The 25,463-nt window shown below is 41.6% G+C and overlaps 1 protein-coding gene across 1 annotated transcript in view; it reads left to right on the forward strand.

Annotated features, from left to right (window-relative positions):
* Positions 1 to 25,463, forward strand: part of DNAH11 (dynein axonemal heavy chain 11) — a 303,358-nt gene that overhangs the window by 184,314 nt on the left and 93,581 nt on the right. The window contains exons 56-57 of the mRNA XM_040433722.1: positions 1,478 to 1,639; positions 23,852 to 24,085. Of these exons, the coding sequence (XP_040289656.1) occupies positions 1,478 to 1,639; positions 23,852 to 24,085 (396 nt within the window). The remainder of the gene's footprint in view (positions 1 to 1,477; positions 1,640 to 23,851; positions 24,086 to 25,463) is intronic.

The following is a 25,463-nucleotide window of genomic DNA, read 5'->3' on the forward strand; positions in this document are numbered from 1 at the left end:
ACATTACAACAGAGATTAGAAAAATGATTAGCTCACAATAATATTTTTATGGCAGTGGCCCCACTGTGCCAACCAACTGATTTGACTTAGGGCTAGTCCTAAAGGTGTTACCCTGGTCTTCACCCTTTAATTCCTATACAGCGATCTGGTTTATCCAGCAGGGGAGCCATCCGGCTGCTATCTCTTTGATTAGTCCGAATGTGGTTGGCTGCCTAACTACAGGGATCAGAGACACCGGTGCGCAGCATGAAGGGAACAAGCAAACTCATAGTCAGGAAACTCGCAGAGTTTGTGCAAATTCATGAAGGTTGGGGCAGGCAGCACAGGATCAGGACTGTGAACAGGCACAAGTCAGGTCATGCAGCAGAGGGTCATGATCCAGGAATCAGGCAGAGGTCGGTACATAGTCAGAAAAAGTAGTTAATTAACAGGCTCTAGCAAGCTAGAGAGACCTAGCAAGGTCTGTAGAGACCTATTGCTGAGGCAATGAATGGAACAAACAGAAGAGCTTATATAGCCCATGCTGATGAGCAATTGGAAACCGTCTCGGAGCAGCTAGCAGAGCAAAGGAAGATGAACCCTTTCATTACCGGAATTGAGGTGATATACAATAAACAATAGCCCTAACATAGCCCAAATAACGGGAAACCGACGCCAGTGCGCAAGACAGCAGCGGCCATGAGCCGCCATTGTAACAAATATCTTGACTTGCAGAAAATTACATATGGAGCACCAGCTCATCTTCTCCATGTCTTGGACCTCTACAGTTGGAAAATGGAGGCTTTAGCCATTCAAATATACCAACAGTTCCATATTCCCTATTGCAGTGTTCTCCAACCTGTGGCTATCCAGCTCTCCCAAAAGGATAGCTCACAGCATACCCTGACAGCCACAGGCAGATGCTGGAATTTGTGATTTTGCAACAGCTGGAGAGCCACAGGTTGGAGGAACGCTGCTTTATTTGGATGGGTTTAGTGTAACACTACATTGCCCCTGCAGCTGCTTTTGTTACAGGAGAAATGTATGGCTGGCCACAGCAATCCCTGGTAATGGGTTTTAGAAGTAGTGGCTGGCTTTGTTTCAAAAACAGGTCGCTTTTATGAAACTCATAGGTCATCGGTTCACATAGTACATACTAAAATTGGAGAGCAAACAATTAAAAATGTATTTCCATTCTAAAATTCATAAAAACTATGTAAATATATAACACAACAGATCGCAAAATAGTGATTGGTAGGAATGTTTCCAGTATTTCGTAGTTATTACTCTCAATCATTGCAATCTCTAATTCACAACAATAAAGAAATACTGCTACATACAATATAACATACATTCAGTTGGAAATAAATTACACATTCTCTTGGAAATCTGAAGTATGTCAATCACGGTAACAATGCATTCCTATCACTTAGCATTGCTGAGTGGTTGAGTGTGTCTTGTCATTGTTACTTAACATTCCCTCTTCTTCCTTTTTCAGGTCATTTTATGTTTCTCTCCAGTTGGTTCCACCCTGCGTGTTCGAGCTCGGAAGTTCCCAGCTATAGTTAACTGCACGGCTATTGATTGGTTCCATGAGTGGCCACAGGAGGCCTTGCAGTCTGTCAGCAGGAGGTTCATTCAAGACACAGAGAGTATTGAGGTAAGGAATTCTCACTGAACAGTAGATCGGTGAAATGTGAACTCCCAAATAGTGTTCACTTTTAGGAAGCGTCAAAAGTATATTTAATGCTGTTTGTTTTCAGTGGTATGAGCTGTGTTGAAATCCGAACCGGATTCTTCAATTTTAACATGAAAATATTTTCTGGTGTATAACAATGAAATAAAATATGTTTAAATAAAATAAAAAAATCTATATACTGCTGTGTTGACCCCAATGTTTACACTGCTGAGCAATGCATTGGGGGCAAGACTGTAGTTCATACATTGCAACTGATACAGGTACCTTCCGGTGTTGACAGATCTCTACAGAAGCTTCTCGGGATTTTAAAATTGTATTCCAGGTTTTAAAAATGCATCTTTTTTTCTATTCCAGAACAGTGCCAGATCTGTCCATGGACTACTGGTACCTCAGCTCATCCCTTTTTAATTGAATTGGAGTGAGGTGCAATACCAGACATAGCCAGTGGAGACGTGTGGCACTCTTTGGAGAAAAATAGAGAAAATGTTTATTTATTTATTCTTGAACAACCTCTTTAAAAGAAAATTGAATTATTAACAAGCATGGTCTTTTCTCTTGGTTACTAAACAACAGAATTTTACTTTTACTCCTGAAGAAGCCCCAAACTATAACCTGTGCAGTCTTATCAGGTCTTGGATGGTCAAATTCTATATACTTTGTACAGTTGTCCCCTTGCACACATTTATATATTTACTTTAGTGAAGTCACCTGTGATGCCATCACTGCATTTTTCATGCATCATCTTTGCATTCAGGAAAAATCGCAGCATGTTCCATACTGTGCGTTTTTCACATAGCTCTGGCTCCATAGAAATGAATGGGGCTTGCGTGAAAAATAGAATGCATCCAGATGCAATGTGTTTTTTACTGATGGTTGCTGGGGGATGCAATCCAGATAGAATCCGGATGGGAAAAACACACAAACTGAATACAATCTGAATACAATAGCAGAAAAACTGATTGACCTTGAGCGCAAAACCATCAGTTTTTTCCTGAACGGATTCTGACATAGTCCGTAACGCTCGTATGAAAGCGGCCTTAATTCAAAAGTACACAATGTGATTGTCACCGCCAGATCTCCGTTCTTCAGTACCTCTTGCATGATGTTCTTTTGTTTTGGTTTCGCTTCGTCATCTCTTCTCCTTCTCCCTCTCCCATCTATTAGCAGTGATTACCTCCCTTTATATTCCCTCCCATACTGCTTCACTTTGCGGTTTATACTACTTCCTGGATTGTGCTCACTGCTAGATGCTGCAACTGCTGGTTCCTCAGATAAGTCTATTCCTTTATTTGTGTTTTCCTGTTGGCTTGAATCTAGGTGACCCTGACTCCCTCCGTATTGAGTGCAGGGAGCCGGTGGTCGTGTCCCCTCACTATTATAGGGTTTTCAGGGGTCACTCAGTCTAGGTACGGGGGCATGCAGATTTCTATCATAAAGATCTTTGCATGGGCTGAGCAGTCAGGGAGAGCTCTAGGGCTTTTATAGGGCTCACCCATATGTTCCTTAGTTTGGGATCAAGTCAGTTGGATCTTTATTTATGACTTCTAGTTTTCTGCAACACCATCCGTGACAGTGATGTTACGTTTGAAAACATGGCTTCCACAACTGAGCAGAAAATTGCCAATATTTTCTTAAGTCAGATAAATATAATTACTAAACTACTACTGGCAATTTTACATTTCAGTTGGGAATCTTCTTTAATTAAAGGATTATTCAAAAAGCTCCCCATAGGCAGGAATTGTGTTAAAAAATAAAAGATATAATCGCCCATTTCATTCCCCTCCTCCTGAACCTCCACTCCAGTCCTCCCCGCCAGAGTTTGTTTACTTGACCGAAGCAGAAGCGTGCTGCATGCCCACTTTAAGAAATATTTTTGGTCCACTTTTTTGATGAAACACATTTTCCATGCTGTTCTAAGAGATAATCCTCTAGTGTGAAGAGTTGACTGAGGAAAGCACAACATGTTACATTCCATTACATTATGAGAACGATGGGAAGCTGGAGACCGTTAGTAAATGTAATTTACGCTGGCTAACAAGCCTAAATAATACAATCTGTGTCTATTCACTAAGGACTTACACCCTGGCTATAATGGGGTGGGCGTGATTGATTGAAATATAGAAAAATTCTTGCTGTATTATCAGATGTTTGTGGTAAGGAACCAAAAGTCATTTTGTTTTGTTTTTGGATATTGATTTTTTTAAAAATGAAATTAGGTAAAAGCGATAGAATTAATAAAAAAAGAATAGGAAGAAGGAGGAAAGAAGAAAAGTAGTGAGAAGAATCACAGGGAAAGAAATAAAGTGCATAAAACATTTTTTGAAAAAACAATAAAAATGAGTAAAAAGGTTTGTCTGGAAGCTTAACAAATGTAAATATCTGGAAAATATTTTAAAAAAAAGGTTACTCACCTGTCAAATGCCCCAATACTCCAGCACTGATGCTGCAGTGGTCCCCACCACTCTTTGCCTATTTTCCTGGACTGATGACATGCCGTACTTCTACGTGACCTCTGCAGCCAATCACTGGCTTCGGAAGTCGCATGCCCTAAATGTTAGTAACCCCCTTAAGACCGGCAATAACTTGGTAGATATATTTAAAGGGGTTGTCAGAGTTATGAAAAAAATATATATAGCACTGAAAATCTGATGGACAGCAATTTATAACTAAGCTAAGCAAGTTTTATGCAAAAAAAATATATATATATTTCCTCATTTCCCTGGTTCTTTTCTGGCCCTTTTGTTTACGTGCAATAAAAACACTCTCTGCCCCTCCCCCTGGACTGCTAAGGGAGTGGCTACAAGAGCTGCCCTGAGTGACATGTCTGCCTGCTGGGAGACTCGGCAGCATGTTGTATGTGTAGAACTACAAGTCCCAGCTGTATAATGACACTGCTAATACACACAGGATCTTCCCCCTACCTTCCTGTTCAATGCTCTCTCTAGTCTGTCAGCTCCTGTGCCCAGAATTGTCACTGCTGCAGCTAGCTAGTGTGTGCAGCTGAAGGTGTTAAGAATCCTAGGGCAGAGCAGACGGCAGTCGGGGGGGGGGGGGGGGGGGGGGCAGCACAGTGACTTCTCGTTTACAAGCTTGTAAACAAACTTTTATCAGAGCAGGGAGAGAAGCTGACATCACAGGTCATGTGACCCTCAGTCAAATCTGAGAAACCAGCCACTGGAGATAAAGTGAGTTCATTGGAAAGCTGTTACATTTGGAACACAGTGACTTCTCGTTTACAAGCTTGTAAACAAACTTTTATCAGAGCAGGGAGAGAAGCTGACATCACAGGTAATGTGACCCTCAGTCAAATCTGAGAAACCAGCCACTGGAGATAAAGTGAGTTCATTGGAAAGCTGTTACATTTGGAACATAGAAAGAACAAAAAAATAACTCTGACAACCCCTTTAAAGGGAACCTGTCATGTGGATATTTGATTATAATCTAATTATATACAAGTATTAACTACTAAAAAGTGCCTTAGATGTATTCACTTACTGGTGTGACAATATACACACAAAGATGCCACATGCTAATGAGCTGATTTGAGTCCAGCGTGATGTCAGTGAGTCCAGCGTTTTTTTTTAATTCAGAGCTATAGCCACTCCCCTGCCCACCTGCTGCTGATTCATATGGAAAAAATCAGCAGCAGGTAGGCGGGGAGAGTCAGAAGCTCATGAATATTCAGGACTCATCATTATGAGCTGGAGCTTTTCAATACAAGATGTTGGCAGATTGACTGGGTCAATTAAAGAAAGTGACCCAGCATTTTGCTAAGAGAATCAGTCACTTATTTATGTTGCCCTTAGTTAGGACACCATAAAACTGGTGACCGGTTCCCTTTAATGCACACATATACAACAAATGCATGATTTACTAGACAAAATAAAATGTGGGGAAAACTTGAGAAGAAAGTCACAATTGCAATGTAAATATAATCAATCACCATGTAGGTTAGCCACCATGTAATATACAGTGAGGAACAGAAGTATTTAAACACCCTGCAATTTTGCAAGGTCTCCCACTTAGAAATCATGGAGGGGTCTGAAATTTACATTGTAGGTGCATTCCCACTCGGAGAGACAGAATAAAAAAATAATAATCTGGAAATCACATTGTATGATTTTTAAAGAATTTATTTGTCTTGCACTGCTGAACATAGGTATTTGAACACCTGAGAAAGCAAGAATTCTGTCTCTCAAAGACCTGTTACTGTGCCTTTAAAAAGTCCTCCTCTACTCCACTCATTAATCTAACTTAGTAGCACCTGTCTGAGCTCTTTTAAAGACCCCTGTCCACCCCACAGTCAGTCATTCAGACGCCAACTACTACCATGGGCAAGACCAAAGAGCTGTCAAAAGACACCAGAGACAAAATTGTGGACCTCCACAAGGTTGGAAAGGGCTACAGGGCAATTGCCAAGCAGCTTGGTGAAAATAGATCAACTGTTGGAGCAATTGTTAGAAAATGGAAGAGGCTAAAGATGACTGTCAGTCTCCCTCGGACTGGGGCTCCATGCAAGATCTCACCTCGTGGGGTATCACTGATGATAAGAAAGTTGAGGAATCAGCCCAGAACTACAAGGGAGTAGCTGGTCAATGACATGAAGAGAGCTGAGACCACAGTTTCAAAGGTCACTGTCGGTAGAACACTACGCCGTCATGGTTTCAAATCATGCATTGCACGGAAGATTCCCCTGCTCAAGTCCTCACTTGTCCAGGCCCGTCTGAAGTTTGCCAATGACTATATGGATGATTCTGAAAAAAAATCCATTGTTTCTTTGCCTTACGGCACCAAAAACGGAAAATGCATTAATATATAGTTGGTCACTAGGATAATTTCAGGTCTATAAATAAATAAAAACTTTTATGTAGCATAAGTGCAGATTGAGTATTAAGTATTGAGATTGCATTGAATCCAGGTCTCAAGTTCAGCAAATGCCTTGGGATGAAGTACAATGCATATTGGAAGTCAGCCTTATGACTGGTTCTACCAGTGCCCAACTTCATGATGGCTGAACCTGAACGGACACTATCTTTTAGAATCTGGAACAAAGCCTTGTGGCTGTGGAGAACCAACTGCTTATTAATGCTAAAGCTGTTGCAATGAGATGTTCACCCATAGAGGTGAGCAAATTTCTGAAATTCGTTTCCGGTCCAGTTTACACAATTTGGTTGTCAAATTCAATTCAGACCCAAATAATTTGACCCAAATCAAATGTGCCGCAAGTCCTGAAAAGTCTTGTATGACACTTTGAGGTCTCCTAGGACTGTGTCTAACTCCTTTCAAGCTGTTTAATGCTAAGACACTATTAGTAATGTCAAAGTGACAAGATTTGGCGACTACTATCTCTCCTTATGGAAAGCGCCTTAATCGATGTGTGGAGGCTTATAGGCCATACATGCTCCTCAGTGACATATATGGCTATAGATAAACAGATGGCAGCCGGTTGTAACAAACAGGCTTTTAAAAAAACACACTTTTGCTTTTTATTAAAAAAATATTGTACAAAAATTATTCCTTATGCCGTTTTCTGACCATTTTGAGTGATTTTCTCCCTAGGAGAAAACTTCCAATTGTCAGCAGGTGGGCAGGGAGAAAAGGAGATTATTAATAACCGGGAGTCTTCTAAGGCAGCCATGACTCTTCCAGCCCTGGCTGCAGTGATTATACAGCAAGTTCTTAGCAACCGCTTAAGTTGTAGTGCATGAGGGACAGACAGTCCCTATTTTCTGTCACTGCTTTTTCCCCTGCCCTCAGTGAGGACAGCATAAAGTTGATGCCAGGTTCATTTTAAGAACCGTACCAATTTTCATTTTTGAATTTTTGTTTTTTCCTCCCCGCTTTCCAAGGCCCATAACGTTTTTACTTTTCCATTCACAGAGACTTATTAAGGCGTATTTTTATGTGGAATAAGTTGTATTTTTTAATGGCACTGTAAAACTGGCAACTGTTCTGTTAGTTGAAGTGGAAAAAAATGAATTTTTGCCATGATTTTTTAAAATTTAGTTTTTCACAAAAACAATTGACATGACAAGCTTATTTTGCAGATCAGTATGATCATGGGATACCAAATTTATATAATGTTTTATTACTTTGTAAAAAAAATAAAAAACCTGTGAAAAAATAAAACTTTCTTTGCATTGCCATATTCCCATCCCATAACTTTTTTTTTTATGTTTCCTTCTATGAAGCTGTGTGAGAGTTTCTGGGGTACATTTGACTTTTTGATCACTTTTTGTTTAATTTTTGGGGGAGGGGCAAATAACCAAAAATGGCAAATCCAAATTTTTTATTTTTTTCCGTTAGACATTCACCAAGCAGGAAAAACATTTTTATATTTTAATAGATTATGCATTTTTGGATGTGGTGATACCTATTATTATGTTTATTTATTTTTTTATTTTTATGTGAAATTTGGAAGAGGGTGATTTGAATTTATAATATTTTATTTTTAATTTTATTTTCTTAAAAACTATTTTTCTTTTTTTTTCACTATAATTTTTAGTTCTCTTAGGGGACTTGTACATGCAGTCTTCTGATTGCTTGTACCATAAACTGCAATATAATACTATTGCAGTCTATGGGATTTTTACAGGCTGCCTGTCGACCTCGGGCACAACTTTGCGAGCAGCTAACTATGACATGCCTGGGAGCCTTGACAAGGCCCCAGGCTATCATAGAAACCTATTTGAGCCCTCGCACCACATAGTCTCTGATCGAGGGCAGAGTAAACCCTCTCCCTCTATCGAACAGCTCAGATGCAGCGGTCACTATTAACTGCAGTATCTAAGGGGTTAAATAACCAGGATCTGCTTTTTCTCCAATCCTGGCCATTGTGGTCAGGTACCTGTTTTAATACACCGTAATACATTAATAATTGTAGTGAAAACATCCACTTAGCTGCACCATTGGGCAAAGGGCCTCCCGACTATAGGCAATAGACCCTTCGGGTACCTGTAGCTACATGTACACGACCGTTTTTGTTTTGCGGTCCGCAAAAAAAAACTGATGACATCAGTATGCCATCCGTTTTTTTTTTTTTGCGGATCCATTGTAACAATGCGGACAAGAATAGGACATGTTCTATTTTTTTGGGGGGCGGGGCTACGAAACGGACATACGTGTGCTGTCCGCATTTTTTTGCAGATCCATTGAAATGAATGGGTCCACATCCTAGCCGCAAAAAAAACGGAACGGACACGGAAACAAACAACGTTCGTGTGCATGTAGACTTAGGGTACTTTCACAATTGCGTTTTTCTTTTCCGGCATAGAGTTCCGTCCTAGGGGCTCTATACCAGAAAAGAACTGATCAGTTTTATCCTAATGCATTCTGAATGGAGAGCATTCCGTTCAGGATGCATCAGGATGTCTTCAGTTCAGTCTTTTTGACTGATCAGGCAAAAGATAAAATCGCAGCATGCGCAGACCGGTATAAATGTAAAAAAAAAATCGAAACAGATCCGTTTGTCCGTATGACAAACGGACAGACTGATCCGTTCTTGCAATGCATTTGTAAGACGGATCAGTTGGCCTAAGTTTTGCCGGATCCGGCAGGCGGTTCCGGCGACGGAACTGCCTGCCGGGTTCCTCTGCCGCAAGTGTGAAAGTAGCCTTAGGTTCAATTCACACGTCCGCAAAATGGGTCCGCATCCGCTCCGCAATTTTGCAGAACGGGTGCAGACCCATTCATTTTCAATGGGGCCGGAATGTGCTGTCCGCATCCGCATTTGCAGATCCGCACTTCCGCATCCGTGCTTCCGTTTCCGCAAAAAAATAGAACATGTCCTATTCTTGTCTGCAATTGCGGACAAGATTAGGCATTTTCTATTATAGCGCCGGCGATGTGCTGTCTGCAAATTGCAGAATGCACATTGCCAGTGTCCGTGTTTTGCGGATCTGCAATTTGCGGATCCGCAAAACACTTACGGACGTGTGAATGGACCCTTGGGCCCCTTTCACACGGGCGAGTATTCCGCGCGGATGCGATGCGTGAGGTGAACGCATTGCACCCACACTGAATACCGACCCATTCATTTCTATGGGGCTGTTCAGATGAGCGGTGATTTTCACGCATCACTTATGCATTGCATGAAAATCGCAGCATGCTCTATATTCTGCGTTTTTCACGCAACGCAGGCCCCATAGAAGTAAATGGGGTTGCGTGCAAGTGCGGTGCGATTTTCACGCATGGTTGCTAGGTGACAGTCTATTCACTGTATTATTTTCCCTTATAACATGGTTATAAGGGAAAATAATAGCATTCTGAATACAGAATGCTTAGTAGGTGATCAATTGAGGGTTAAAAAAAATAAAAAAATTAACTCACCTTCTCCTCTTGTTCGCGTAGCTCCCGTCTCTTCTTTACTTCTTAAAAGATGAACTATCGGCTAGGACCTGTGGTGACGTCAGATCACATGCTCCAATCACATGGTCCATCACCACGGTGATGTACCATGTGATTGGAGCATGTGATCTGACGTCACCAAAGGTCCTTTAGTTCACAGCTCATCATTAAAGAAGTAAAGAAGAGACTGGGAACTACGCGAACAAGAGGAGAAGGTGAGTTAATTTTTTTATTTTTTTTTAACCCTCAATTGATCACCTACTAAGCATTCTGTATTCAGAATGCTATTATTTTCCCTTATAACCATGTTATAAGGGAAAATAATAACATATACACAACACCGAACCCAAACCTGAACTTCTGTGAAGAAGTTCGGGTTTGGGTACCAAACATGCGTGATTTTTCTCACGCGAGTGCAAAACGCATTACAATGTTTTGCACTCGCGCGGAAAAATCGCGGGTGTTTTCGCAACACACCCGCACATTTTCCCGCAACGCCCGTGTGAAAGAGGCCTTACTCTCTACATTCCTTGCAGTCTCTTCTGGTCTCAGACCCTCTGGCCGAACTACCAGCCTGTTAGGAATCATCCCTTGTGATTCTGATTGTTTCGCTCTTGTGTCAGCCTATTGTGTGTGTGCTTTAGTGATCAATCTGAAAACTGGAAACGTTCAGCATTTTTTTCATATAAATGGAGACATAAAAATATCTCTTTGTAATATGATTTTCTAATGATACATTCCTTATAAGGGTCCATTCACACATCCGTGTGTGTTTTACGGATCCGCAAAACACGGACAGCGGCAATGTGCGTTCCGCATTTTGCGGACCGCACATTGCCAGCACTAATAGAATATGCCTATTCTTGTCCGCTATTGCGGACAAGAATAGGACATGTTCTATTCTTTTTTCAGGATCGGAATTGAATGGGTCCGCAATTCCATTCCTGCAAAATGCGGAATGGAATTGCGGATGTGTGAATGGAGCCTAAAAGAAAGACTTAAAACGTTTGCAAAAGTGGCACAATTGTAAAATCCCATTTGAAGGAGAATGTCATCCGGATCTTTACTTTGCCTTCTTGTTCATGCTTTGAAAACGAGTCACCTAGTGACAGAACATGCGGTGACTCTCGGGAGTTTTAGCTGGCAGCCATTGGGGACCTGCCTCAAGCTACGTCCTGTATAAACAAAACATAGCTGTTTGGTGTATAAAGCTGAGCGATACGGATAAAAAATAGTCCGAAAATGGAGATCCAAATATTGGCCTGTGTGCCACAGAACTGACAGGGAAACCAGTGTTCACTGTCATAAATGGGATCAGATTCCACTAAGTAAAGACTGGAAAACACATCACAAAATACTTTTGGGAAAAGTGTTCCAACCTTAATATGGCAGAATCCAAATTATGACACGTACGGTAGGTGTGAATTCAGGAAGGAAATCCCATTTAGTAGCACCTCCCAATGTTAAAGGGTTTGTTCACCCCTGGTGACTTTTTCTCCAGACCCCCCCCCCCCCCCACCCAGTGTGGCTGGACCTGCAGTATGATTCCCACCGGTGGGTTCTGGCTCTATCACTCCCCCTGCTGGTTCTGCAGGTCCCTGCGTCAACCATTCAATGACTGGCTGCCGCAGTCAGGTGTGTGACCCACTGATGTGCGCCATCTGGTGGTAAGTACGATTACCGCAGTGGGTCTGGCCACACTGGGGGGGACCTAAAGAGAAAGTTAACCGGAGTGAACAACCACTTTATAGTTAAATATGCACAGATGCTGCTTTATGGATTTGGGGATCACTCTCTGTAGTCTTATGTAAGGCTACATTCACACAACCATATCAGTTTTGCGGTCTGCAAATTGCGAATTTGCAAAATACAGACCTGGTCCATTTGCATCCCACACTTTTCATGAGTCCTGTTGTGAAAATACCTATACTTGTCGTCTGCAAAATGGAAAACAGTAGGACATGTTCTATAATTTGCCACACGGATCAGGACAGCACATGGATGACATTTGAATGGGTCCACATGTGATCCGCAAAAGATGCGTATCGGACACAAACAGAAAATATGGGCGTGCGAATGTAGCCTAAGACTTTCTGTAGCTCTTTGCATTGATTTTAACTGTAACCAAGCTGCGGTGCACACGATTGCATACATGTCCATTTACAGCTTTGGGCTGCTCAGTAGTTAAAATAAATCACCAGTGCTACAAAAGGGTTCATCCCCTGCCTAAAACCAGGTTGTGGCCGCCTGCTACATTCAGCTCTGCTACATTTGTATACAACTTACTAATTGTATAAATTGCTGTAGTGTGACAACCTGAATACACGAGGGTCGCACTTACTGCCATCTACTGGTGGAATCCACGCTTTACCACAGTCATCTGCTTCATGTTTTCGGTGTCGTTCCCCTCTCTGTGAAACAGTTGCCAGATATTTGGAAGTTTATGACCCATTGTCCGGGGTTTAACGTATTAATGGAATAAGGTTTATAATAATCTATGAATATTTATATGGGCAGAAATATAATACGTACAAAAATCTATATGAAGATTTCGGTTCAAATGCATCAGATTGTAGCCTTTTAGCGTTCATTGCATCTTAATTCAAGGCAGAAAAACGGAAACTTTTTACTGTATGACTGCAGCGCTTAAACTTAGTTTTAATTGGTTTTCAACCCATTTGTAAGATGTAATGGTTTCAGGTTTTATGGAGCATGGCACAGAATTTACTTGCCAAGCACCTGCCAGTTAAAGCACGGCTACAATGAATATTATGTGGAATAGCTGCTATTTTCCATCGTTCTCAAGATTACTATAATTCATTGTATGTGTGGTTCTCCAGAAGTTGCTGTATGATAATTAAATCCACTGTGAAGTGTTATCAGGTGCCGTTTAGTTTAGCTCTGAAAGTGTAAAAACACATCTGTAAGCGTCTAGAAATATGTGGGATTTACCTTCCCGTCTGCGTCTAGACCGCTTGTAGGGTGTTTTTACTGTTACTACTGAATGTGTAGATGTGTGTAGATGAGATGGTGAAGTAAAGACAAAATTATCACTCGATAGAAGAGGTTTTCAGGCTTCAGGAAAGGTTAGGTATTACAGGACACACATTAAAATCTTTGGAAAAAATCTAGTACTCAGTCCATTTCTGTATATAGTATAACTATCATTCTGTCAGCTCTAATGACATGCTTGTATTTGTAAATACTTGGATTTCCCATGAAATGACAATGCTGGAGCACATGTTCTCCAAAAATCTGCTGTTCTGCTGTTATTCCTCCTAGAAATGTACTTTTCAGGGCGCATTGGCAACTTAAAGTGGCGCTGGAAAAGAAAAAGTAAACCCGTATTTAGGGGGGCTCAAATTGGCAGAAGGAGGGGCCAATACCAAGTAGGTAGGATCAGTGCTAGGCAGAGCCTTTTCAGTAGGTCTAATGCACAAGTAAAAGCGAGACATTGCACTGGTAGACATCTTCATCATAAATTGACATGATGCATATTTATGCAGGTCAAATCTGTGATGAATCTGCAGAATTTCCACATCGAAATACACAGCAAAATCATCACGATTTCCATCTATGAATTTGCTGCAGAAAGTCCGCATTGGATTTGCTAAGTGTGGTCGTATCCTTGCTCTTCTCACAGATGGTGTCACGATGGTGGCTGGTGGGCAGTGCCAATCTGTGTCACACAGGCTGTGAGTGTGACAATATCAGAGATGATAGCAGGAGAATTATTAGATCTGAGTGAGGTCAGATCTGTGTACAGCGTGGACTTGCCTCTGACTCACTTGCCTGATTAGACCCCAGTCACACACACACTGTATGTACCACCACACCAGGCATCAGAGGCAGCCATGCGGTCAAGGACAGACTGGCCCTGGAAAAAATAATGGCCCCGTTTTGATAGTTCCAAATAGATGGAAGGCAGGGCCAACAAAAGTAAGCGTGGCCAGCAATACCATATTGTGGCACATTATACCACCTCAACAGACCCAAATGCCACAGTCCATCACAAAATACTGCCACCAGCAGCACAAAATACATCCCAAAAAACTTCCGCCGGCCGTAACGAGGGCCCAAGCGGCCCACTGGGCATCGGCCGACTAGGAAATTTCCCTGTAGGGTCTATGGCCAATCTGCCCCTGCCTACGGTCATACTAGAAGCAGGAAACATAGAAGAGGAGGGAGGAAGAGCAAACCCAGTAAGGCTTGTCACTGCACTGCCATATACTCCGCATCCTGATGTTGGACATTGACAGGACCCTATGATCCGTCATGTCCTGGCACTAGTAGTGTCAGGTCTTTATGCACCCGGCCAAATATTAATAAATTAATACTAGAATAGACCTTCCCGACCACTGGCTGGGTACATTAGGATCATATGCTGCCATAATTAATGAACGCAGGGAGTATTCGGTCCTGGCCTGGTCTAGTACAGTATTAATAGCAGGAAACAACTGAGGAGGGCGCCAGCGAAAATCTGCAGGAGACCCACAGTGTGTGGCCATACACTTACAATACAACATACCAAAAGGTAAAATTTTGCTTTGGTCATGAGGTCCCCGTCATGAAAGGATTCAGTGTACACAGATGATACAAGTGCAGCTCGTAGACGCCCGCTGCTTAGAACCCAATACATTTTCTTTGAATATCATTTGAAGGTTTATAGTGCATCGGTACTCCCTTTCTTTGGGGTCCCAGTAACATATCTGGTTAAATTTGATGGACGAATATTTTTATTAGAATTTTTATTCTATTTACATTTTAAAATCACGGAAACCATTGCTTTGAATTTTCTTGTGTATTCTTGTATATTAGGAAACAGGCTGATACCGAAAAAAAGGCATATTCTATAAAATGGATTGTCAGAATAAATAATTTATGCTAATGAAATTACTGCAATTAGTATTTGCACAATGACCGTTTCAGAAGCCACAGCTGTTAAAGTCAGGAAGTGCTGTCACTGTTGACCTTATCATAAGAGAAAGCGACACATTGCAAATGCAAAGGAGGCCAATCATCAAAGAATCCCATTCTACTGCGATTAGTGTTTTCTGCAAAAGCAGCATGAATTACAACCAGCTGCTCCGTGGCTTGACACGTCTCTCATGCTGTGCCACTTTGTTAAGCTGTACATTACAACAATAGTTATTTTACTGCATCATGACAACTTATCCGGGGCCATTTCCATTTTTTCTGGAAGCCCTTTTGCTACGTCTTTAGTCTCCAGATATATACGTCTTGTCATTTTCTATTGTACTTTATAGACAGGATAATTGTACAGGTTTTCACAGGTGTCAGTGTCGTACACCACGGTATATACAGATATTTAAAGTCTAATTTCTAAGTAAATGAGTTTAAAGTGCAACTACATTTTCATATTTACCGTAAATCCATAGAATTCATTTTTGTAATGTATTTTATGAATTGATTTTACTGTCTTAATGCTAGGTCTTAAAGTAGGCCCCGAATATCGAGGCGGTCTGTAGGGCTTTTCGCTGTAGCGTATACTTCTGTATGCTGTTGCCATGTATTGCAGTGTAAGGATTCAGCAGTTCTACAGGAATAGACACCGCAGTCAGCTCATTACTGGAAGGGGCACACATCGCTGCTCCCACTTGTGCCCGCTCTACTCAGCTAAAGCTCTGCAGAACACATTGGTTTCTAAGTAAATGACTTTGAAGTGTAACTTAATTTTCATTCAACTATCCTAATTCCATAGGATTCATTTTTTTAATGTATTTTATGAATTGATTTTAATCTCTTAATACCAAAGTAGGCCCCCGAAGAACTAGGCTGTCTATAGGGGTTTTCACTGGAAGGGGCACACATCACTGCACCTAATTGTGCCCGCTCTCTTCAGCTAAACTCTCTTTATAGCACATTGGTGCAGGGGACCCTGCACCAATGTGCTATGCCAGGCTTTAGCGGAGTGGGCACAAGCAGGGGCAGTGATATGTGCTGCTGCCAGTACTGAGCTGACTGCGGTCCCTATTCCTGTACTGTGGAATCCTTACACTGCAACACATGGCAACAGCGTACAGTGAAAAGCGCTATAGACCACCCGGATCTTCAGGGGCATACTTTGGCATTAAGACATTAAAATCAATTCATAAAATACATTACAAAAATGAATCCTATAGAATTCGGATAGTTGAATGAAAATTTAGTTAGACTTCAAAGTCATTTACTTAGTAAAATCAATTTATAAAACACATTAAAAAAATTAATTTTAGGTCATTTAGAATTGTTGAAAAGAAAGTTGTATGAAAGTCTAGTTACACTTTAAACTTTAGTGTACAGGGTAAAATAACCTGGAGAATGTATATTATTGTGATACAGCACAGATATGGGGTTAATCGGAAGTGATCACTTTGAAGTATGAATTATTATAAGATATAAAATTGTGCATTTCAGTGACCAGCTGTTCTGGTTGTCACCAAGATAGATGGATAACTTTTCTTATTTAGCTCATGCAAGAAGACTACCCACATACCTTTTACAGCCATCGGCAGAATGCTCGTATCCCCCATGGATATTCAGTCAGACCCCAGCCACCTTCTACCTACAAATGTACGCTCGTCCTCAAATAGAGAGCGGAGTAAGATGCTGACAGACAACATGCCCAATCTTTATTTCCCAAACAACTGCTGTCGGGGAAAGTTGGGACATCATCATACATATTAGATGGTTGGCAGGACTGGGACAAGGTATTTTGGTGGGCAAGCCCCCCCACACACACACACACCTCCGAATCAATTTACAGTGACCTTACTTTCTGATAAAGAGATTAAAACACATTTTAAAAGAAGAAGTTACAGGGTAGCAAATTTAAATCCAGTGACTTACAGACGAGTTCAGTTGTTCACTTTCCTTTTCCATTTGGTCCAGACGCTTATGTGAATTTGGTCAGGGGTGTGCAGTCCCCTCTGCCACATAAAAAGACACCAGTATTAATAAATGCCACATTGTAGATGGGGGTCCTTTACAGATTTTACATTAGGGCCCAGGAGATTAGGTTACACCTCTGACCTTGGCTCATTGCTTCTGCAGGCTATCCCAACTCTCTATAGCAAAGAACCCCCCCATCCAGCTGCCCCTTTAACACCACCAAGTGTTCCATATTTAAGCCAAAGTGGGTAAAGCTATAATAAAGCTAATACGTGTACTCAATCTCACACTAACAGTCTCATGCTTAGGAAATGAATAGATAGACTATATATACTAACCTGAATTGTCCATATAATCAATGTAGTTTCTGCCACGGCCCTACACGTCACCCTCCAACGCTCATTTCGTGTATCTTCCTCATATCTTCCCTGAGTGTTCATGATTGGTTTTTTTGTTGACATATTTATGACTGCCATGTGGTTTTTATACATGAGTGTCTATATTATATAGGTATTGGCCTTTCATTAATGTAAGTTTGTTGCATTGTAATTTCAGGGTTGGGCCCACTGGCGAAAATTATCCTTGGGGCCCAACCCCCATATGTAATAACTTTTGATTCAAAGAAATAGACCCTAGTGGAAGGTTAATTTCTCCAAAAGCAGCTACAAATGTTATTTTTTTTTTCCTCTGGACCTTTGGAGTCGACTCTGGTATTAGAGCCTGGGCCGTCTGGTAATCTGGTGGGCCAGTGCAATGCTGACTGTATAGGTGGGAAGCATATGGGATATGGAGGAAGTGGCCCTGGATGACTGTTATTTATGCTCTGGGCCCCTCTGTGTAAGTTAGGCTACTTTCACACCTGCGTTCGGGTGTCCGCTCGTGAGCTCCGTTTGAAGGGGCTCACAAGCGGCCCCGAGCGCATCCGTCCAGCCCTAATGCATTCTGAGTGGACGCGGATCCGCTCAGAATGCATCAGTCTGGCAGCGTTCAGCCTCCGCTCCGCTCAGCAAGCGGACACCTGAACACTGCTTGCCGCGTTCAGGTGTCCGCCTGGCCGTGCGGAGGCAAACGGATCCGTCCCCCCTTGACTTTCAATGTAAAGTCTGGACGGATCCGTTCAGGCTACTTTCACACTTAGAATTTTTTCTAAGTTATAATGCAGACGGATCCGTTCTGAACGGATACAAACGTCTGCATTATAGGAGCGGATCCGTCTGAGCAGACATCAGACGGACCCGCTCTGAACGGTAGTGTGAAAGTAGCCTAAGAGAATAGGAAGGTTAAGTTTAACTAAGGTAAAACTTTGAGATTGCCTAGATTTGCAGTTTTATGTTCCTATAAGATATGGGCTATCCACAGCGCCTTTAAGTAAAGGACATTAATTTAAATAAGTTATACAGAAACTACAGAACTTGCTACGACTTTAATTGGCCTGGCCAGATTTTCTCTTTTTTATTTTTTCCATGTCCTGTTCTGATAAAAAGATACGACCTCTCAAATAGTCTTAGGACATCACTTGTTTGGTCTGTAGCCTGATAAGAAATCCAGTGACATCTATTCGGTAGGAAACTTAATACATATACACCAAATTGACTAAATGCCAACCCCTTTATTCATGGTTAAGCTTACAAAATCTAATCCAATGCAATATGAATTCACAGTTGTTTTTGGCCATCGTGGATAAATAACTAGAGTCCATTTAGAGGCAGACAGGCAGAATACACATGGATTAAATATCAATAATATCCTACTTTTTCTCATAGGAAATATACAATTGGAAACCAGGCAATTATCATGCTTCTCCAGCTTAATCATTTAAAAATATTTAATCACTCATCTATATCATTAAACACTCCAATACCATTCGCTAATGTGCCTGAAGTTGGAGCAATTATTGACAGCATTTTGGTAAATTATGTGTAACTTTCACTGCACTAGGTGTACCTTATTTAATTCCTATTAATTGATTTCCAGGAGTTCTCTGATTAATTGTAGAGGGTTAATCTTGTAAATAAGCCCATTAATTACTGTAACATTGATAAGGCTGTAGATTCCCAGGAGTATAGTCATTTATAAGTTAGTGAAGGTAAACAAGATACTGCAGAAATTAGGCCTCATGCCATGTAGGGTGGCTCACCAGATCACATTTTTTTTGCTGATAGTATGTGGAACCATTCATTTCTGTGGGTCCGCGAAAAAAACAGAAGTTACTCCGTGTGCATTCTGTGTCCGTATGTCTGTTCCGCAAACAATAGAACATGTCCTATTATTGTCCACATTATGGACAAGGATAGGACTGTTCTATTAGGGGCCAGCTGTTCCGTTCCGCAAAATACGGAATGCACACTGACATCATCCCTTTTTTGAGGACCGCAAAATGCATACAGCCCTTATCGTGAGAAAAGTTCTTTATATATGGCATAAGATTGAACATGCAATGATTCTTTTCTGTTGAATTCACATTAGGACAGAAAAAAGATTGCATATTGTATGTAAACAAATAAAGTCCCTATTCACCCCTATGATAGCCCAATTACAGCCCTGTAGAAAACAGAGCTGTAATATGGCCATGCGCATAAGGTTTAAAGGGCATCTTTTAGCAGATTTGTACCTATGAAATTGGTTGACCTGTTGCATGTGCACTTGGCAGCTGAAGACATCTGTGTAGGCTCTGTAACAGCGGCTGCTGTGCGCTGTTCCCCTGCTTACCGCCGTGTTCAGCGGGGATCTGTGGCTGGTGCTTCCCATTTTACTGCTGCAGTCCTGGGCTCTGTCTGTTCTGGATCCGCTCCATAGTTTGCTCTCAGCCCTGGCCACAGCATGCTTGCTGTTTGTTCCTGCTGCACTTCCTTAAAGGGAACCTGTCACCGGGATTTTGTGTATAGAGCTGAGGACATGGGTTGCTAGATAGCCGCTAGCACATCCGCAATACCCAGTCCCCATAGCTCTATGTGCTTTTATTGTGTAAAAAAACAGATTTCATGCATATGCAAATTAACCTGAGATGAGTCCAGTCCCTTACTCATTTCATTTCAGGGACAGGACTCATCTCAGGTTAATTTGCATATGTATCAAATAGGTTTTTTTACACAATTAAAGTGCACAGAGCTATGGGGACTTCCTGGACTTTGTGGCTTAGGTCATGTGACCTCGCTGACCTATCCTAGCCCTCCTGTGCATATATAAGTGGCTCAGGCCCCTTCCTAGATGCCTCAGCATCAATGTCCTTGTGTTCTGCTAAGGCTCCTGATAACCACTTGTGTTCCTGACTCATATTTGTATTATTGGATTCTGCTACCCGTCTGATCCCTGCCTGCTTGCCTTGACTCTCATGTTGCCGACTCAGATTGCCTAATCTGTACCTGTGCTGCCTGCCTTGACCTTTCGCCTGTCTGACTACGCCTCTGCCTCATCCTTCGGTCTTGCACTGTTGCTCCTGGTAACGACTCTGCCTGTACTTCTGGTACCTTTCTCTTGTACCTCCTGGTCCGCCTGGACCAGCTGCCTCGTGTGCCTATCCTCCTCAAGAGGTAGCGACCTGGTGTTCCCCTCGGGAAAGTCTATCCCCACCATCAGGGGTACTGTGAAGATCGAGGGGTTCACTTAGACAACACCCTTAGAGGAGGTAGGACACGTGGCACAGTGGGTTCACACCTGCTGGTTCGTGACAGGCTCCCATGTTCATATGTGTCTGCATTGCTGAGAAAAATGAAGTTTTAATATATGCAAAAGAGCCTCTAGGAGCAAAGGGGGAGTTGTTGTTACACCTAGAGGCTCTGCTCTCTCTGCAACTGCCACACCCTCTCCACTTTGATTGACAGGGCCAGGCAGTGTAAACATGATCATGCCTAGTCCTGACTTCTAAGGTCAAAGTGCAGATGGCGCAGCAGTTGTGAGGTAGAGGGCTGGTTCTAACTTTGTTAGTAAGAGACCCTCATGTGCTATATGATGTCATTTTTAACATTAATCGTGGGTTAACCCCTTTAAGAACTGCTCAGGCAAGATGGCCGCCCCCATAATCATGTTCAGGAAGTAGAATTTAAAAAAAAATCTGTAATCAGAAAATAGTAACAGATTTTAAAAAAATGTGTTGCTATCTGGTTATAACTGGCAGATAATATTTTTGGTGACACATTTTCCTTTAAAGGGGTTATCCTATATCAATATAGTAAATTATAATCTCTTTCTAACAAATTTAGAACCAGCCCTTTACTTCAAACGGATCCTGAGATATCTCCATACTTCACTCTGCTAGATTTATATCAAGCTGGCATATCAGGGGGCATGTCTTTTCTGCTAGAGCTCTTTGCCTATCACAGCTCAGGAGGCAGTTGAAGTATGAAACTGAGCATGTGCGACCTTCTCAGTGAGCAGGACTAAGAAATAAGAAAAAGAACAAACAGCAGGCGGCTCTATACAGATACATTTTATTGAATAACTCAATGGCTATACAAAATTTGTAGTTACATGCAATCACAAAACTATTTAGATCCAGGTGCTGGTTGGAAAACTAATATTTTTTGTGAGACAACCCCTTTAAAGGCAATTAAATAGAATGCAAAGGGCCAATGAATGCACTTCTTTACATGGGGGTTTTAGCCAGTTTTGTTGATTTTAAAGGGATTCTGTCACCAGGTTTCACCCCTGTCAGCTAAACATATGCTGATGTTCAGGGCCTCATCACGATTCCTAATGTGGGCTTATAAATGTGATCTGTAGCCTTATTTTGCTAAAAAAAACAGCTTTTACTAACCTGTCACTCAAAGAAATAAGGTGCCCAAGGGATGTCAGGGGATGCAAGGTGCCCGCCGCACCCACCGCCGTTCGTGCCCAGCGCCGCCTTTCCAGACTTCTGCGCCGCCTCCTAATCCTCTGTGCCGCCTCTCGCTCTCCCCCCCCCCTCCTCCTGCTGTAAGATCTCGCGCATGCGCACAGGGCTCTGCCTAATGCGCCCGTGCGGACTTCTCCATTTGGCTTCCTACAGCGAAGTGCGCATGCGCCGGCACTTCGCTCAACCCCCTGTATGACCTGCACTCTGGCGCCAGCCTCTCAGAGCCCTGTGCGCACGCGCGAGATCTTACAGCAGGAGGAGGGGGGGAGGGAGGGAGAGCGAGAGGCGGCACAGAGGATTAGGAGGCGGCGCAGAAGTCTGGAAAGGCGGCGCTGGGCACGAACGGCGGTGGGTGCGGTGGGCACCTTGCATCCCCTGACATCCCCTTGGGCACCTTATTTCTTTGAGTGACAGGTTAGTAAAAGCTGTTTTTTAGCAAAATAAGGCTACAGATCACATTTATAAGCCCACATTAGGAATCGTGATGAGGCCCTGAACATCAGCATATGTTTAGCTGACAGGGGTGAAACCTGGTGACAGAATCCCTTTAAGTTTTTGTGTAAAAATCACAAAAAAGGCTTGCTGTTTTGTCACTTGAAATGGACCCATTTTCACCGCTTTGCCACTGGGTAGTCCTTTAAAAAAAGATGGCAACATCACTGCCTTAAAGCGTACGTCTAGATTCACAAGAATCTAGCAGCTCTTTGCAGTTTGTTTCTCTCTATTAGGGCCCATGCACACGACCGTAGGTATTTTGCCGTCCGCAAAAAACGGATCCGCAAAAAATACGGATGACGTCCGTGTGCATTCCGTATTTTGCCAAACAGAACAGCTGGCCCCTAATAGAACAGTACTATTCTTGTCCGTAATGCAGACAATAATAGGACATGTTCTAATTTTTTGCGAAAAACGGAAATGGAATGCACATGGAGTAACTTCAGTTTTTTTTGTGGACCCATTGAAATGAATGGTTCCGTATACGGTCCGCAAAGAAAACGAAACGGAAAGAAAATACGTTTGTGTGCATTAGCCCTTAGGCCTCTTGCACATTTTTATTTTCCGTTCCGTTTTTTGTGTTCCATATGCGGAACCATTCACTTCAATGGGTCCGCAAAAACAATAGAATGTACTCCGTATGCATTCCGTTTCCGTATTTCCGTTCAAAGATAGAACATGTCTTATTATTGCCCGCAAATCATGTTCAATGGCTCCATCCAAGTCAATGGTTCCGCTAAAAAAAATGGAATGCATACGGAATGCATCTTTATCTCTTCCGTATCCGTTCCATTTTTGCAGAACCATCTACAGGTGAAACTCGAAAAATTTTAATATTGTGCAAAAATTCATTTATTTCAGTAATGTAGCTTAAAAAGAGTTGCATTAATGCAACTTAAAATTAGAATATTGTGAAAAGGTTCAATATTCTAGGCTCAAAGTGTCACACTAGTCAGCTAAAAGGGTACCTCAAAATTGTGACTTTGGGGTTTCATAAGCTGTAAGCCATAATCATCCAAATTATAACAAAGGCCTGAAATATCTCACTTTGCATGTAATGAGTCTCATATATTAGTTTCACCTTTTAATTTGCATTACTGAAATAAAATAACTTATGCACGATATTCGTATTTTTCGAGTTTCACCTGAATTGAAAATTTTATGCCCAACCCAATTTTTTTATGTGCTTACTGTTTAAACATTATTGTATGCTTCCGTTTCCGTTTGCGATCCGCAAAAAGCGGATCACAAACTGAAACCAAACGGAAAAAACGGAAAAGCAAAACGATACGGAAGCAGAAACACTACTGAAACGGAAAAACGGATCAGTTTAAAACGGACCGCAAAATATAGAAAAAGCCATATATCGTGTGCAAAAGGCCTTAGTGTGTTAGTAAATTTTGCTGTTATCCCCCGTGCAGAGACCAGCTGAGGTTTATGTTGCGTCTTGCCCTGCATCCTAGTCTACCATCTTCAGTACAGTACGAATATATAGCAAACCCGAGGCACACTTTAACAAATGTATTTAATTCCATATTGTGCATTATTGTTATTATCTGTAAAACAGTTGTTTTTGATTGTTTTACATTCTTTTTGTGATTTATTTACAGGCAGATGTGAAGGAGTCAATTAGTCAATTTATGGCATATGTACACACAAGTGTTAATGAAATCAGTGCTAAATACTATCAAAATGAAAAACGATATAATTATACCACTCCAAAGAGTTTCCTGGAGCAAATCAATTTGTACAAAAATCTCCTGGACAGAAAAAGGAAAGAGTTATCTCAGAAAATGGAACATTTAGAGAATGGTTTGCAAAAGCTGAAAACCACAGCGTCGCAGGTAAATCGTCACTTTTCTGTCGCAGTATTAAGTATATCTCATTTATATAGCAAATCTGCAATCCGCGTGGTGTTTTGTGTTTGTTCAGTATGTCAGATCATACAGTTTGTATTAACAGGTAAAATATATGGTTATAAGAACAGTAACCTGCAATTGTTAGATTTCCTAACAGCGGAATGAATACAACGCACACAGAGGCCAGTCACCCACAATTAATACAGAAACCGCTCTTCTTTATTCATTATTATTTTGAGTAACTGTGTTGCCATGTGCACTGCTGTGTGTACCCAGCCTCTTACATTTCACACGTAAATTCTTTTTTTTTCTTCTAACTAAATTGTCATTTTTGTTCTTACCATAGCTTATCATGAACTTACAAAGTAATACTAGACTTTTCAGGTGGTAAAAGGAAAATATAAAAAATTTTGCCTATGTAAACTAGTATACCAAACAGAACAAAACTGTATCGTTGCCACTAGTGATGAGCGAATCGAAGTCAGGAAAAATTCGATTTGCCACGATGCTGAATTTCCTCGTGCTTCGCGGTAGCGAATCGATTTAAACTGAAATAGTGTAAAAACAAAAAAATAATACCTGATCCATTTGCTCGCGACGGGCTGGCCGCCGCCATCTGAAGATCTCGGCCAAAATCCCGCGCGTGGTGATGTATGATGTCACCGCGCCGGCCGGCGTGATGACATCATCTCAGGCAGTGCGAGATTTTGCGCCAGACATTCAAGCAAGATGGCGATGGCCGGTCCGTCGCGAGCAAATGGAGCAAGTAAGTATTTTAATTTTTTTTATTTTACTCTGTTATTACTCATGTATGAACGTGGCATCTGAGAGGTACAATGACAGGGAGTGGCGAAATCGCACCCACTACTTACAAAGAAATGTGGTTCGTTACTAAGAAATTTGTCACAAAGTTTAATTTTTTGTAAAATCCGGCGAAGCAGCCGAATCATATTTTTTAACACTTTGCTCATCACTAATTGCCACCAATAAGGGTATGGCTACACTGTCAGGTTTCCTGTTGTAGTTTTTGGTGCCAAAATCACAAGAGGAGAAGTCAAATCTGTCCTTCATACTTTCTCATCTTTTATGATCCACTCCTGATTTTAGCTTCCAAAACTGCATGCAGAAACCTGACCATGCGGTCGTACCTTAAGAAAGAATATAGCGAGCTTGTAGATGTGAGGTTACTGTAATATTGACTTAATTTTTATTAATAATTTTAATGTTAACATAAGGAACAAGATTACATGACAGATCAAAGAGGGGGTCACCTTAGAAATGACGAGTTCCCCCTTATGATTTACGGCCATGTATTGTATACAAACCTCAGCGACCACTAATCATTAGTGAGCAAGTGGCACTG

The sequence above is a fragment of the Bufo bufo genome, chromosome 5 (assembly GCF_905171765.1).
Source record: "Bufo bufo chromosome 5, aBufBuf1.1, whole genome shotgun sequence".
NCBI classification, from domain to species: Eukaryota; Metazoa; Chordata; class Amphibia; order Anura; family Bufonidae; genus Bufo; species Bufo bufo.